The sequence below is a fragment of the Wickerhamomyces anomalus genome (genome assembly GCF_001661255.1).
Source record: "Wickerhamomyces anomalus NRRL Y-366-8 unplaced genomic scaffold WICANscaffold_2, whole genome shotgun sequence".
In the NCBI taxonomy this organism is placed as follows: domain Eukaryota; kingdom Fungi; phylum Ascomycota; class Saccharomycetes; order Phaffomycetales; family Wickerhamomycetaceae; genus Hansenula; species Hansenula anomala.
In genome coordinates this window covers 2,072,560-2,085,573 of record NW_017567111.1, presented here as the reverse complement: position 1 = coordinate 2,085,573, position 13,014 = coordinate 2,072,560, and the positions used below count along the sequence as shown (strand labels likewise).

Genomic DNA, 13,014 nt, shown 5'->3' with positions numbered 1-13,014 from the left:
ACATAATATACAAAAGCCAATATCTCTCATTTTGTAGGTTTCTTCCAAAAATATTGTTTATGAGTCTTTCTACAATTTCTTAACCCACTTGCACCTTTAATAGAACTAACCAATTTAGTTCTTTCTAAATCATCATCTTTCTCCACATCATAATAATATTCTTCATCTAATGGTTTACCAGCTGCATCTTTCCCCTTTCTATAAATTGTACCAATACTTTGAATTTGAAATAAAACTGCACGTAATTGAGTTCTTGATAAGTTTTGTGTTATTGCACTAACTGTTTGTAATGTATATAATGGAGTTTGTGAAGTTCTTGAAAATGCTAAATGATTAATTAAAACATTCTCCACTGATGCTAAATCTTCCACTGTAGATACAATTTCTTTAATGTTTAATTGGGAAATCTTATCACGAGGTTGTAAATGTTTAATTAATGGTTTTTTCTTTTGTGGTGAAATTCCTGGTTCTGCCTTACGACGACGTGATTGTGGGATTTTATTTAATGATGATTCTGATTTTGGTTGTAATGGTTGATTTGATTTTTTGGTGGTAGCTAATTTAAAGTCATTTTGTGAACTTTCTTTGACATCTTGGGTAGATTTATCTGATTTCACTTCAATTGGTTTCACCTCAACTGGTTTCACTTCAACCGGTGTCTTTTCAATTGATTTGGATTCTGTTTCCTCAGCTTTTGCTTCATCAACTTTTTCAATTGGGTTTCCTTCAACATCTTTAACTGATTTCTCTTCAACCTCTTTAACTTCACCCGATTCAACTGGTGTAACATTAATTCTTTCAACTTGTTCAATTTTACCAGGTTCAACTGAACTAAATCTAGTGTTTAAAACAGGTAATTCATCTTCAGTTTCTGAATCATCATTACAAACATCCAAGACTGTAACATGATCTTTAATTTCCAAAGTTAAAGAATCCATATATGGGACCGTGATTTGTTCACCTCTAAATAAAGAAATATCATGAAATATTTCATCATCTGATTTAATTTCAAATTCTTCAATTTTTTGGAAATAAAATAAATGATTTGAAACTTGTTTAACATATCCATAAATTTGAGTACCAAAATTTATAACACAACCATTGAAACCTTTACATAAGATGGATAATTCATTTCTTTCAGAATCATATTGTAATTTCAAATGAACACGAGATGCAAATTTACTTTTAACAAAATAATCACAACGACTTGATCTACCAAGAGTTGTAGTATGATTTGAAGTGATCTTGGCTCTTAAAACATCATTTAATGGATCTTTATATTCAACGTTTTCTGAACCCAAGAATGTTGATTCTTGAGGAGATGAAGCTCTATCTGGAGTTTGAACAATTTCAGTATTATTAGTTATGGTTGCATTTTGACGAGCAGGAGATGAAGAACGAACACCAGTTGAAGAACTTGGATTTGGAGTTGGATAAGTCTTTGAATTATCTTTATTGAATGGTGTATTTATAACAAATTTTTTGGATTGATTGGTGACATTGGTTGAAGTTTTAGAACTAAATGGATCCGCATCTTCTTCTTGATGATGATCCAAGAATGGTGAAGATGGTGGGAATTGACCTGACGTGCTCATGATGAATTCTTGTCAACTTCAAATAGCAGTGTCGTTCTCTTTTCTGGTTGAATTGTGTTTCTTGTTTCTTCTTGAACTGTTGATGATGTTTTCCAAAGTCCTGTTTTTGCAATATCGCGTACTGTTTACACTTGAATGCAAGACACGTCAATTTTTTTGAGATTGTGAAATGTAAACAAAGACGCGTGAAAATTTGGAATTTTGTTAGTGAATGATGGATTAAAGACAGGAAACAAGGGGATTGTGTTAGTTAATTAGTTTAGTGTGGCTATTAGTGTCATAATTAGCCTATAGTATCATCATTCTCCAAAAAACCGGATGTCTATACGTGGTTTCTACGTGATTGTAGCTCAACTCTTTCTCTCCTTTGTAATTCATCAGCCCTAACAGAGTCATGTGATCTTATTTCTTAATGGCTCCGTTCCTGTCCATCCCAACACCACAAACCAGTCACAACTTTCCCCCCTTCTTCGCGAATTTTCCTCAGAGTCTCTTTCGGGACGTGTGTCCCCGTTGCCAAAACAAAATTTCTGTGCGCCCAAAAAGAAAAAATTCGCGAACTACAGCTGAAAAAATTTTGGCCTGTGGAATTTTCCGGTTCGCACAACAGCAGCGAAAAGTTGTGTTGAAAGTTTTAACAAAAATTCAATACGACTCAAAAACTTCTATACAAAGAGGTTTCTATAAACACATCAAGAAAGTAATCATTAAACATGGGTAGTAAGTAGACATCATAGAAGAGAATAGGGAATAGGGTCAATAGGGAGAAGTAGATTATCTAGAGACTATGAAAGAATTTAGGTGAAATGTGATGAAGTCAATAATTTGAAGCGTTATGAAGAAATTAGATGTATCAAGAATCAATACAAAGAACCAAGAGAAGGAATGAACTAAAGGGAACTGAATGTAATAATCAATATTAATAAGAGATGCGAATAGAGAAGTAAGATCCTATGATTGTCAAGATATGAGCTCAAGAATACCAATTATCAAAAGTAAGGATTAAGGAACCCCCAATGAATCTAGTTCTAATCAACATCTCCCTATAAAGCCCAATATTCAATTAATTACAGATCACTAACACAATTTTTTCCAACAGAAGGTACTCCATCTTTCGGTAAACGTCACAACAAATCACACACCTTGTGTAACAGATGTGGTCGTCGTTCATTCCATATCCAAAAAAAAACCTGTGCTGCTTGTGGTTACCCATCAGCTAAAATCAGATCTCACAACTGGGCTTTGAAAGCTAAAAGAAGAAGAACTACTGGTACTGGTCGTCAATCATACTTGAAAAACTTACCAAGAAGATTTAAAAACAACTTCCAAACCGGTGTTGCTAAACCACAATCTGCTTAAATCCAATGATGTATATCAAAACAAATAAAAAAGCAAGGAATTTTTAGAAAAGGGTTTAATTTTAATATGATGAATGTGTTTTTTTAATGTTTGCATCACTATTAAATCGGTTGTATTTTGTATCATAAAATAAAGATATTTTCTTTTGGTTAAAAAAGAAGAATCTCTTCATGTATTAAAGCTCTATTATTATTTCTTAAACTGCATTCATGGATAGATATAAATTATCAGCTTCATCCATAGTTGTACATTTCTCTAAAATATCACGAGCTAATTCAACAACTATATCATCATATGCAAATTCTAATCCATTACTTAACCCAACTTCTGCATTGATTATTGTATTCAAATCATTGTCATTCCCTTCCTCCTCTTGACTATTTATTGATAAATGACTTATTTCTCTTGCTCGTTCCTCACACCATTTATTGAAAACTATTGAATTCTTATCAAATTTTCTAAATTGATATAAAAAATCCGTAGCTTCATTACTTGTTATATTTGCACTAAATGCAATTCTTGATAATGTTATAATTAATTCATGTGTTGTATCTTTTGTTATCCTTGGTGGGGTCTTAATGTTGATGAAATTTAATTCCCAAATTAAATGAATGTTTTTAATTATTGATGAAATTAATTTTGAACGTAAATGAGTGCAATCACTTCTTGGTGACTTGAAAATATACTCTTGTTGTTTAGAAATTGTACCAACTAATAATTTTAAAATCACAGGGTTTTTATTGAAAAAAGTTGTTTGATCATTAAAATCATCATTTGAAATTATTAATTTTTCAAATAAATCACATATCCTTAATTGTAAATTGATTAAATGATATTCATGTCTTGAGCATGTACTGGTTTTTGAATAAACAACACAAGGTTGATCAGATACACCATCCCATGTTATTAAATTTGAAATTAATTGACAACTTTCATCATCACCTAAAATTCTATTCATCCCATTTAAAAATAAATTCTCCCTTGGTTTGAATCCATTATTTAAAACTTGAGTTAATAATAAAATTAATTCCTCGGGGAACCCATCATAATGACCAATTATTAAAAGTGTTTCAACAAGTGAAAACATAACAACCAAGCAAGAATTTGAACCGAATCCTATTTTGAAAATTTGAGTTAATTGACTAGATATAATTTCCAAGATTTTTTGAGTTAATACTTCATCATTACCACAATTCATAAACAATGATTCTAATAAATCTATGGAGAATATTAAGATCAAACTATTTATGAAATTTTTTTGAATTGCAGGAATCATAAATTTTTTTTGAATTAATGTTAAATCTTCTTGTTTTTTAATTATGAAAATATGATGAGTTATTAAATCCACTGTGAATAATATCAAATTTGTCATTGTCTCTGAAGTTATTGCACTTGGTCTAAATAATATAGTGGCATGTAATAATGATATTAAAAAGGGGATTGATAATTTTGAAGATTTGGAATCTTGGAAAATGGTTTGGATCAATAATGTTAAATTTTGTGAAAATTTTGTAATTAATAAATCTAATCTTAGTGTTTCATGTTTCTCAACCAAGTATTGTAAAATTGAAGTTGATATGGGTATTTTAGGATCAATTTTAAAAGAAGGATCTTGATCATTTTGGAAAGGTATCGATGATGTTATATGTGATAAAAAATCCATTGTGGTGTTTTGACAACCAATGATTGTATGGTTTAATATAGAATCCATAAATAATGAATTTTCATTGATTGTTCTAGGTGGTGCTAATTTAATTGTTGGTGGTTTTGGTTTAGGTATTGTGTTTGTTGATGTTGGTGGTGGTGGGATTATTGGTTCTGGTGTAATAGGTACTGATTGTTCCACGTCCTCCATTTGAGTATCTTCATTGATTCTCCTTTTCTTCCTAAGATTACTTAGGTTTTTAATTTCCACAGTAAGAAATTTTCTTTCATCTTCTAATCTTTGAACAGCATTCTCCAAGGCCATAATTTTATGATTACTTGTTTCTTTTTCACTTTGACCATTTTGTAATAATTCATCACGTTCATGAATCCTAGCTTTTTCCAGATCTGCAATCTTGGATCGAAGTACTGCAATTTCACCTTTTGCCACTAATAATTCTGGAAGCTGTTGAGATTCAGTAACATTATTTAAAGTTGGCCGCTGAGTATTTATATTCGAAGTTGGTTGAGTTGATTGTATTTGCTTTGGTGGCTTTAATGTTAGCGCTATGAAATCATCATCGTCATCAAATTCATCATCATCATCATCATCGAAATCATCAGCATCAAAGACCTGTGATAAATCCATAATCAAACCCTCTTTTTGGATTTGATTCTTGTTTATTTGATTGTTGATGTTTTTGTTTTTGATCTGTACTTTTTACAAGGTCAAATTGTTACGTAATCTTTTTTGGAAAAAAAAAATTTCAGAATGCGAAGAGCTGAGATGAGTACTTAAGTTATAGATTGATTTCAACTTAAACTATTGCTGAGGAGTGTTGATTATGACTGAATCCAAGAAGAAAGAAGTGTTGCCAGCGTCTTTGGTTCCAGAACAGCCTACTCCTTTGAACTCAAAGGACAAGGACACCAAACGTTTGATTGTTGTGCTTAGTGCAGCATGTTTAGAGACTCACAAGATTAGTTCAGGTCATGGTTCAGGTGGTCAAGATAAATATGCTTTGTTGAATTGTGATGATCATCAAGGTTTATTGAAAAAGATGGGACGTGATATTTCAGAAGCTAGACCAGATATTACCCATCAATGTTTATTAACATTATTAGATTCACCTATAAATAAAGCTGGTAAATTACAAGTTTATATTCAAACAGCAAGAGGAGTTTTAATAGAAGTTAATCCAAGTGTTCGTATTCCAAGAACTTTTAAAAGATTTTCAGGATTAATGGTTCAATTATTACATAAATTATCAATTAGAAGTGTTAATTCAGAGGAAAAATTATTAAAAGTTATTAAAAATCCAATAACGGATCATTTACCAATAAAATGTAAAAAAATTACATTATCATTTGATGCTAAATTGACAAGAGTACAAGATTATGTTGAGAAATTGGATCAAGATGAAAGTATTTGTGTTTTCGTTGGTGCAATGGCTAGAGGTAAAGATAATTTTGCAGATGAATTTGTTGATGAGAAGATTGGATTAAGTGATTATCCATTAAGTGCTTCCGTTGCCTGTTCTAAGTTCTGTCATGGATGTGAAGATGCGTGGGGGATATATTAGGTTGGAATAATATAAACATGGGATGTGTATAATAGAAGGTCATTAGTGGTACTAAAGGGCTGTTGTAGGCTGGGCTCTGCCTGGAGCTAGGCGGAAGGTCTGAGTTTTTTCTTGAAATCTGGGAAGGCTTTAGACGGAGAACAAGAGGGTTGGTGATACAAGTGTAACGATGGAGAGTGGTATTCGAAGGGTATGATATTACCATTGTACTATTATTACTATTACTATTGCTGTTACTACTCCTTACCTAGCTCCCTCTAGCTCTCTCTAGGCTGTTCCCTCTGATGTAATCTTACCCCGGACTCGCCTTTTTTGATCCGATTTGAAACGAACCATCGTCAGACGTTAATCGGTGATGGCTTGGTTTGATGGAGATGCTGTGTAAGTATATAAAGAGACAGTGCTTCTGCTCTTCCTTTCTTCTTTCTTACCCATCATCAATTAATCAATTAACTAATTAACAATGTGCTCAACAGCAATCTGTGGAATTTGCAACAAGAAGAGCTGGACAGGCTCAGGCAGCCATGTCGCCCAAGTCATGGAGTCTACACCTACAAAGTACTGGTAAGTGATCACAAGACTATAAAGGGCCTATAGCATACTAACAACACCAGGTGCACTTGCAGACACAACATCACAAACAACGACACTGACCAGCACTACCCTCCAAAAGCTGGTACTGGTCGTGGGAGTGCCTGTTTGAGCTTGTGAGAGAGCTACTCGGACTTTATCTTGAGTCAAGATGAGATCAAGAAGGAATCAACATCGCAGTCTGGGTTATAATGTTTGATCACATGAATCAGATTTATTCAATCCAGTGTGTATTTTTAGTGTGGATAGGCATGTCTTTTGTCTTTTGGGTATGGGAAAGGTTACTTATATAGTGGAATATTGAGATATACGAAATTATTGTTATGGTGAGTCACATTGTTGTAGTTTTCTAGTTATGTAGTTACGAAGTTCTAAAATGAACTCAACTTGATTCTTTCATTCCCCTTTTCGTTCATCCTGTTGATGTTGGTTAAGCGCTGAGGATTTGTATAGGCAGAATAAATCTGTCAATGGAATACGTGTCTATAATTACTATGGGCAAAATCAAAACAAACATAAACTAAACAACATCAACATCATCAACAGAAGCGCCATCGGCAAGCAACTTGACATGCTGAATCTGCTTGTATCCACCGAGACCTGACTATTTCACTGAAACACACCCTTATAGTCATTGTCCACCTCAAAATACAAGCTCTCGACGGTTTGAACCAGCCTAGTATGAGTGGTGTTTCATATTTGACCCATTCAAAACAAACATCAACAACACCATGAAACCCTTGGAAAAACCCATATATCAACATCAATGTGTCAAATTCAATCATTTATCCCAAACAGCATATCCCTAAGGAACTAACACAAAATGTCATCAACTCCATATTTACAACTCAAAGATCGAATATCTCAAGCATGGTTAAATAAATACACCATTTTATTAACACTTATTGCCCTGAAACTACTATTATTTCAACAATCATTAAATTCTTCATTGAACACTTCCAAACTATACACTTTAGAATCATGTCCCACAATAGATTCTTATGTATCAAATCTAGTTTCATTCCCTCATTATATTGCAAAATCTTCAAATTTCCTAATATTGAAAACTATTGAAGAAATTAATGAAAAAACATTAGAAACACTGGGTTTAATTGTCACGGGTACTGAAAATATCATAATATTTGCCTTGGAAATGATTGTGGGCACTTATGCATGTGTTTTAGTCTCCACTATTGACGGTGCTGTTGATGTGGCAGTAAATTCAACTGAAAGTATTATAGGTTGGGTTAATAACACTTTGGGTGATATAACAGATGATATTGAAGACGGGTTAACAGACATTTCAAAATTCTTAAATAAAGCTGTCAATGCAGCTGAAAAAGTTAAAGACTTTTTCGATGGTGATGATGATAATCAAGGTAATTCATCTTTATCTCATATCAATTTAACAGTTTCATCTTTAAGGAAACTACACATCCCAAGTTCAATAAATACAAAACTTGATTCCTTAAAAGATCATACCCCAAATTTTGATCAAGTTAAGAATAAAACTGAAACTTTAATAAGGACCCCATTTGAATTGATTAAAGATAAATTATCAAATACAACAGTCATGAGCACCAAGGATGATACACTTTATGTCCCTGAACTAGCCCAAGTCACTATATGCTCGGATAATTCTGACAAGATTAATGAATTTTATGATCATTTAGCAAAAGATATTGGAATAATGGTTAAGATATTTGTCATTTTATTAATCCTTGGTGCATTAATCGCACTGATACCAATTATTTATCAAGAATTTAGATTATGGACCAAGTTGAAATCCCTAGAATTGGATAATAACACAAAAGACCCAATTGAAATCTTTGAAAAAACTTTTAATAAATATCCAACTGCACTTGGGAGTTTTGCTTCTAAAACAGTTACAAATGATTTAAATTTTCAAATATCAATTAGATGGTTAGTCTCATATGTATTATCATCAAGAGCCATTATATTATTAGGAATAGCATTAGCAGGCATCCTAGCTGTTTGTTTACAATTCATCATTTTGCAAATCCTGACAAAATCAATCTCAAAAAACATGACAAGTTTTAATGAGATAACAAACGAAATAACTTCCAAAATCGATGACTCCATCACAACCTGGACAGATTCAACCAATGACTACCTACAGCAAAAACAAGACTCAATAAATGATGATGTTTTCTCATGGGTCAAGATCGCCACTGATGGTGTCAATGACACAATATCTTCATTCGTCACAGAGATGAATGAGGCAATAAGCGATGCCTTCAACGGCACGATCCTATACGCCCCTGTCAAGACTATTGTTGGGTGTGTTATTGAGGATAAGTTGATAAAGATTGAAAAAGGTTTGACTTGGATACATGATCATGCTGAGATTACATTACCTAGGGTGGATGATGATTATTTAACACAGGCTTGGAATAATAATGATACGAGTACAGGTGGTGGTGGTGATGTTATGGGGAAGGCATCGAATATGATTGATCAAACTGAAAATTTGATGAAGAAGATGCTCAAGACATTAATTGAACAATATAAAAAAAGTTTGAAATTTGAACTTTATATATCATTGGCATTATTGGGTCTTTGGGGTTTACAATTCATTATTGGGCTGATCATATTGTATTTTAAAAACGGTGCACCAATATGGGGTGGTGGGTTGAAACAAAATGAAAAATTGAATATAAGTTATCCAAAAGAATTGACTAAAGAAGAACAACAATTATATGGGTATCCATTAACTGGGAACTTAAAAGTGATGAATTTAAACCCATTTAATGATTCAAATGTGATCAAAAATCCATTTCAAGATCCTTCCAAAGTTGATGAAAAATTGGATATTGAAAATGATAGTAAATCAACATTAACTACTGAAAAATTACATACAGTGATTAATCCATTTGATGAGTTTGAAAGTGAATCAATGAGTAGGGTATTGACAAGGTTTGATGATGATGAGGAAAATGATTTAACATTTAATGGTAAGAAAAATGATTGGTGATTTCTTTTAGAATAAGAGGGAATAATATAGATTTGTTGTTTGTTTTCAAGATGCGTAGAGTATTTTTGAGGAATGTATATTGAACATTGAGCACTGCAGACAACGATATATTATGTATCTAATGTGTACTTATGAAATGCTAAAATAATGTGCAAAATCACCGAGGACTCAGTATATGGCTAATTCATAAAGAGATAATTCAGAAATGTAATTATGTATGAACTAAAAAAAAAGGCCATTTTTGTATAATTATTATTCATAATTGTACTAGTTATTTTTATAATAATATTTAGATGTGGAATTCACTTATATAATAAGCTATTCCTGATACTTTTCTTGATCATGACGACGTCGACAGCCTATTGGTAAATCGATTTTAAGGTGAATGGTAAACTAGCTGAAGAGCTCATGAGGGTGAAAGCTTAGTGGAGCTTGAAATTGTGGTATAATGGGAATTGATAATAATTTATAATATTTAAAAGAATATTTTCATAAAAATATGCATGTTAAATTTTTTCTAATTTTTATAATTAAGCATCTCAAACTTTTAATATTAACTTGAATTTTCTAATGATCAAATAGTGAAAAAACAAAATACATTCAAATTAGCTTATGAAACTCACAAAATACAACTAGCAGTAATTTAAGAACATTCAATTAATAAAAATAATATTATTGCTAACAAACTTTTGCTCTAATTGAACAAATACTATATATCTGCCAAAGAATCACGGGTCAATAAGACGCTATCACCTCAGAAACGGTTGTCAAAAGACACCAATTAAAGACGTGAAATTCTATGAGAAGTTGATTGAAGAAAACAGATCATTAATTTAGCTCTTTAAAAGCTTACTACTTTATGAATTTAAGTTTTTTATAAAACTCCTCATCCATTTTACACACTTTAACGTTTTCGCTTTAAGTTAGGCGAGGCGTGGCCGTGTTCAATATTTACTTTTTCTGGCTTTTGTTTACTTTTTTTGTTTATACTTTCAAGAAAAAAAAACCATGGCGTTGATCAAGACTGGAGGCAGCCAAAAAATAAAGTGTTGATCCAAAGAAAAACTTCAAATCAAAACACAACACAAGATACCATTCTCAACATTGAGGACACTGCTTTCTTATCTCCTTCAGTCACCAGCTCTCCTTTTGTTGTTATTGTCTTCATAGCATGTTGATATAAGAAAAAGCAGCCAAAAAAAAAGGATCACTCAACAATACAATAAATCAGAACATGATCCAACAAGAACAGTGCACTGGGGCCACCATTCCAGTGCTGGATTCAATAACTGATAGATTGCTCAAGAAATCAAATAATGCAATAGGCAAAATAGAAGAAAATATAAAACTCACCAGTTCGTTGAGAAATTCTAATTCACTTATATCTCAGATTGATACAAAGATAGATGGATTGACCAGTAACTTACAACAATATCAATTCTACCTTTCACAATTGAACTCATTACTCATAAGGAGTGAATTCTTTGAAGCTCAGCTTAATATGTTGGAAGCACATAATAAGTTAAATTCCCTCAGATCATCAAATGGTATGCCTAGTCTGAATGATTGGAAAGATGAAGATTTAAATTGGAGAACAACAGAAGCTACTTTGAGAAACTTGTACTTGGAGTATCAATATTTGACTAAACAAATGGAACAATTATCTGATCCTCAATCATTCAATTCATTTATCATTTCACAACATGATCAACAACATCAACAAGAACCAGAGCCACAACAACTACACCAACCAACACTTCAAGATAAAATGGATAATCAATATGCAAACCTCAAACCAATTAGAATTGTTTCCAAAAGGGAAAGAAGAAGATCAATGGATTATTCAAAGAAGAAGCCAATTGCTCAAATACCAAACCTATTGAAACACAAGAACCAACAAGAACTGCCCACACCTGATACAACTTTTGATAAATCTTTCAACTATTCAATTGATAATGAAACTGCTATTTATGACACAGTATTACCTTCCAATCTGACAACCAATAACCAACCAACATCGAGAAGAAATTCGCATAATAAGCATACAAGATGTGCTTCATTACCGGAATCAATTGTTTCAAGCATGCTGGATACTGTTAGATTCACACTGAGTGATGATGGACTAGCCCATGAGACAAAGAAAGATAGAAAATTCAACCTAAGACATTTTATCTCTCATGAAACTGGGTTGAAAACAAAATGTATTCATGATGAAGAAGATGAGGATGTTAAAGACTCGGAATTCCTGCATTCACCAGTATCAATCAAACTTGAATCATATTTGAAGGAACATGTCAATAGAGAAGAGCCTTCAAAAGTTTCAGAAGAGGATATTCTCATAGAACCACATGAAGAAGAAGTGACGGTGTTTGAACATAAATTGAATAGATCAAATTCATGTGATAGTATCTTTTCCATGATGAAACCAGAACCATTAATTCCAAGAGATAATACACAACAAACAATGAGCTGGATGAAACAATTTGCCAAACCACAAAGCTCATATGCCAAAGAATCTAACGTCACCACCATATCCATCAACAATCTTTCATCTTCAATTTCATCTCCAAGTAGACAAGCATTATCCAATTTGGTTACTCAAAATACAACAAATGCATCTATTCAAAAACCTCAAAATAAATTCCCATTTCTTTTTGCTGCAAAGAGATCATCACCATTAGCTGCTCCCGCAACCACCACTACAACTACAGCAGTATCTGAACAATCTGCCACCGTGAGTTCCATACCAGCATCAGTTAAAAGACAATTATCAGTGGATGACTCTTCGTCATACCATTCATTTGAATCATCATATTCTGACTCTCAACAGCACAAGCAATGGTCATTATTACTCAACAAGTTCAAACCGAAAAACTTGATGCCATCACATAGTCTTGTGACATCAGAGGTTGGCAAACCAATAGCACAAGCTCAACCAATACCCATATCATCAACAGGTTCTAACCCTATCCATATGCATAATCATTCAAAAACTTTAGGCGCTGAAAAGATTAAAGGAAGTTTTTCAACATTGACAATAGGTCCTAATCGCTCAAAAATTGTGCAACATGGAGAATCATCAACATTAGGTCAAAGTTTAGTTGTTAGTTCCAAAATCAGTCATGCTGCTTTGAGAGATGCTATTGACAGTGACTTTATCTTCAATTAGCACAAGCTTCAACTTTAACTAATCATGTGCATCAGTATAGATTGTTTTTGTTCTCATCATCATTTTGCTATTTAACTT

At 32.6% G+C, this 13,014-nt stretch overlaps 6 protein-coding genes across 6 annotated transcripts; 4 read left to right on the top strand and 2 right to left on the bottom strand.

Annotated features, from left to right (window-relative positions):
* Positions 1-26: 26 nt before the first annotated feature.
* On the bottom strand, positions 27-1,595 carry WICANDRAFT_62030 (FHA domain-containing protein; the record flags this gene model as incomplete). Its single annotated transcript, XM_019183299.1, has 1 exon — positions 27-1,595. One exon carries the CDS (start codon positions 1,593-1,595, stop codon positions 27-29), a length of 1,569 nt encoding a protein of 522 aa, XP_019040679.1.
* A 967-nt stretch (positions 1,596-2,562) lies between these two features.
* RPL37B (60S ribosomal protein eL37) lies at positions 2,563-2,954 on the top strand (the record flags this gene model as incomplete). Its single annotated transcript, XM_019183298.1, has 2 exons — positions 2,563-2,590; positions 2,695-2,954. 2 exons carry the CDS (start codon positions 2,563-2,565, stop codon positions 2,952-2,954), a joined length of 288 nt encoding a protein of 95 aa, XP_019040678.1.
* A 196-nt stretch (positions 2,955-3,150) lies between these two features.
* On the bottom strand, positions 3,151-5,247 carry LCD1 (Lcd1p; the record flags this gene model as incomplete). The annotated part of the gene is made up of 1 exon (XM_019184660.1): positions 3,151-5,247. The coding sequence occupies one exon, from the start codon at positions 5,245-5,247 to the stop codon at positions 3,151-3,153; it is 2,097 nt and encodes a 698-aa protein (XP_019040677.1).
* A 196-nt stretch (positions 5,248-5,443) lies between these two features.
* On the top strand, positions 5,444-6,181 carry EMG1 (18S rRNA pseudouridine methyltransferase; the record flags this gene model as incomplete). Its single annotated transcript, XM_019181533.1, has 1 exon — positions 5,444-6,181. The coding sequence occupies one exon, from the start codon at positions 5,444-5,446 to the stop codon at positions 6,179-6,181; it is 738 nt and encodes a 245-aa protein (XP_019040676.1).
* A 1,426-nt stretch (positions 6,182-7,607) lies between these two features.
* PRM1 (pheromone-regulated protein PRM1) lies at positions 7,608-9,500 on the top strand (the record flags this gene model as incomplete). Its single annotated transcript, XM_019180549.1, has 2 exons — positions 7,608-9,221; positions 9,273-9,500. Coding segments are annotated over 2 exons (1,842 nt in total), but the record flags the coding sequence as incomplete, so codon positions are not given.
* Positions 9,501-11,001: 1,501 nt separating this feature from the next.
* Positions 11,002-12,936, top strand: VAC17 (Vac17p; the record flags this gene model as incomplete). The annotated part of the gene is made up of 1 exon (XM_019183297.1): positions 11,002-12,936. The coding sequence occupies one exon, from the start codon at positions 11,002-11,004 to the stop codon at positions 12,934-12,936; it is 1,935 nt and encodes a 644-aa protein (XP_019040674.1).
* Positions 12,937-13,014: the final 78 nt, after the last annotated feature.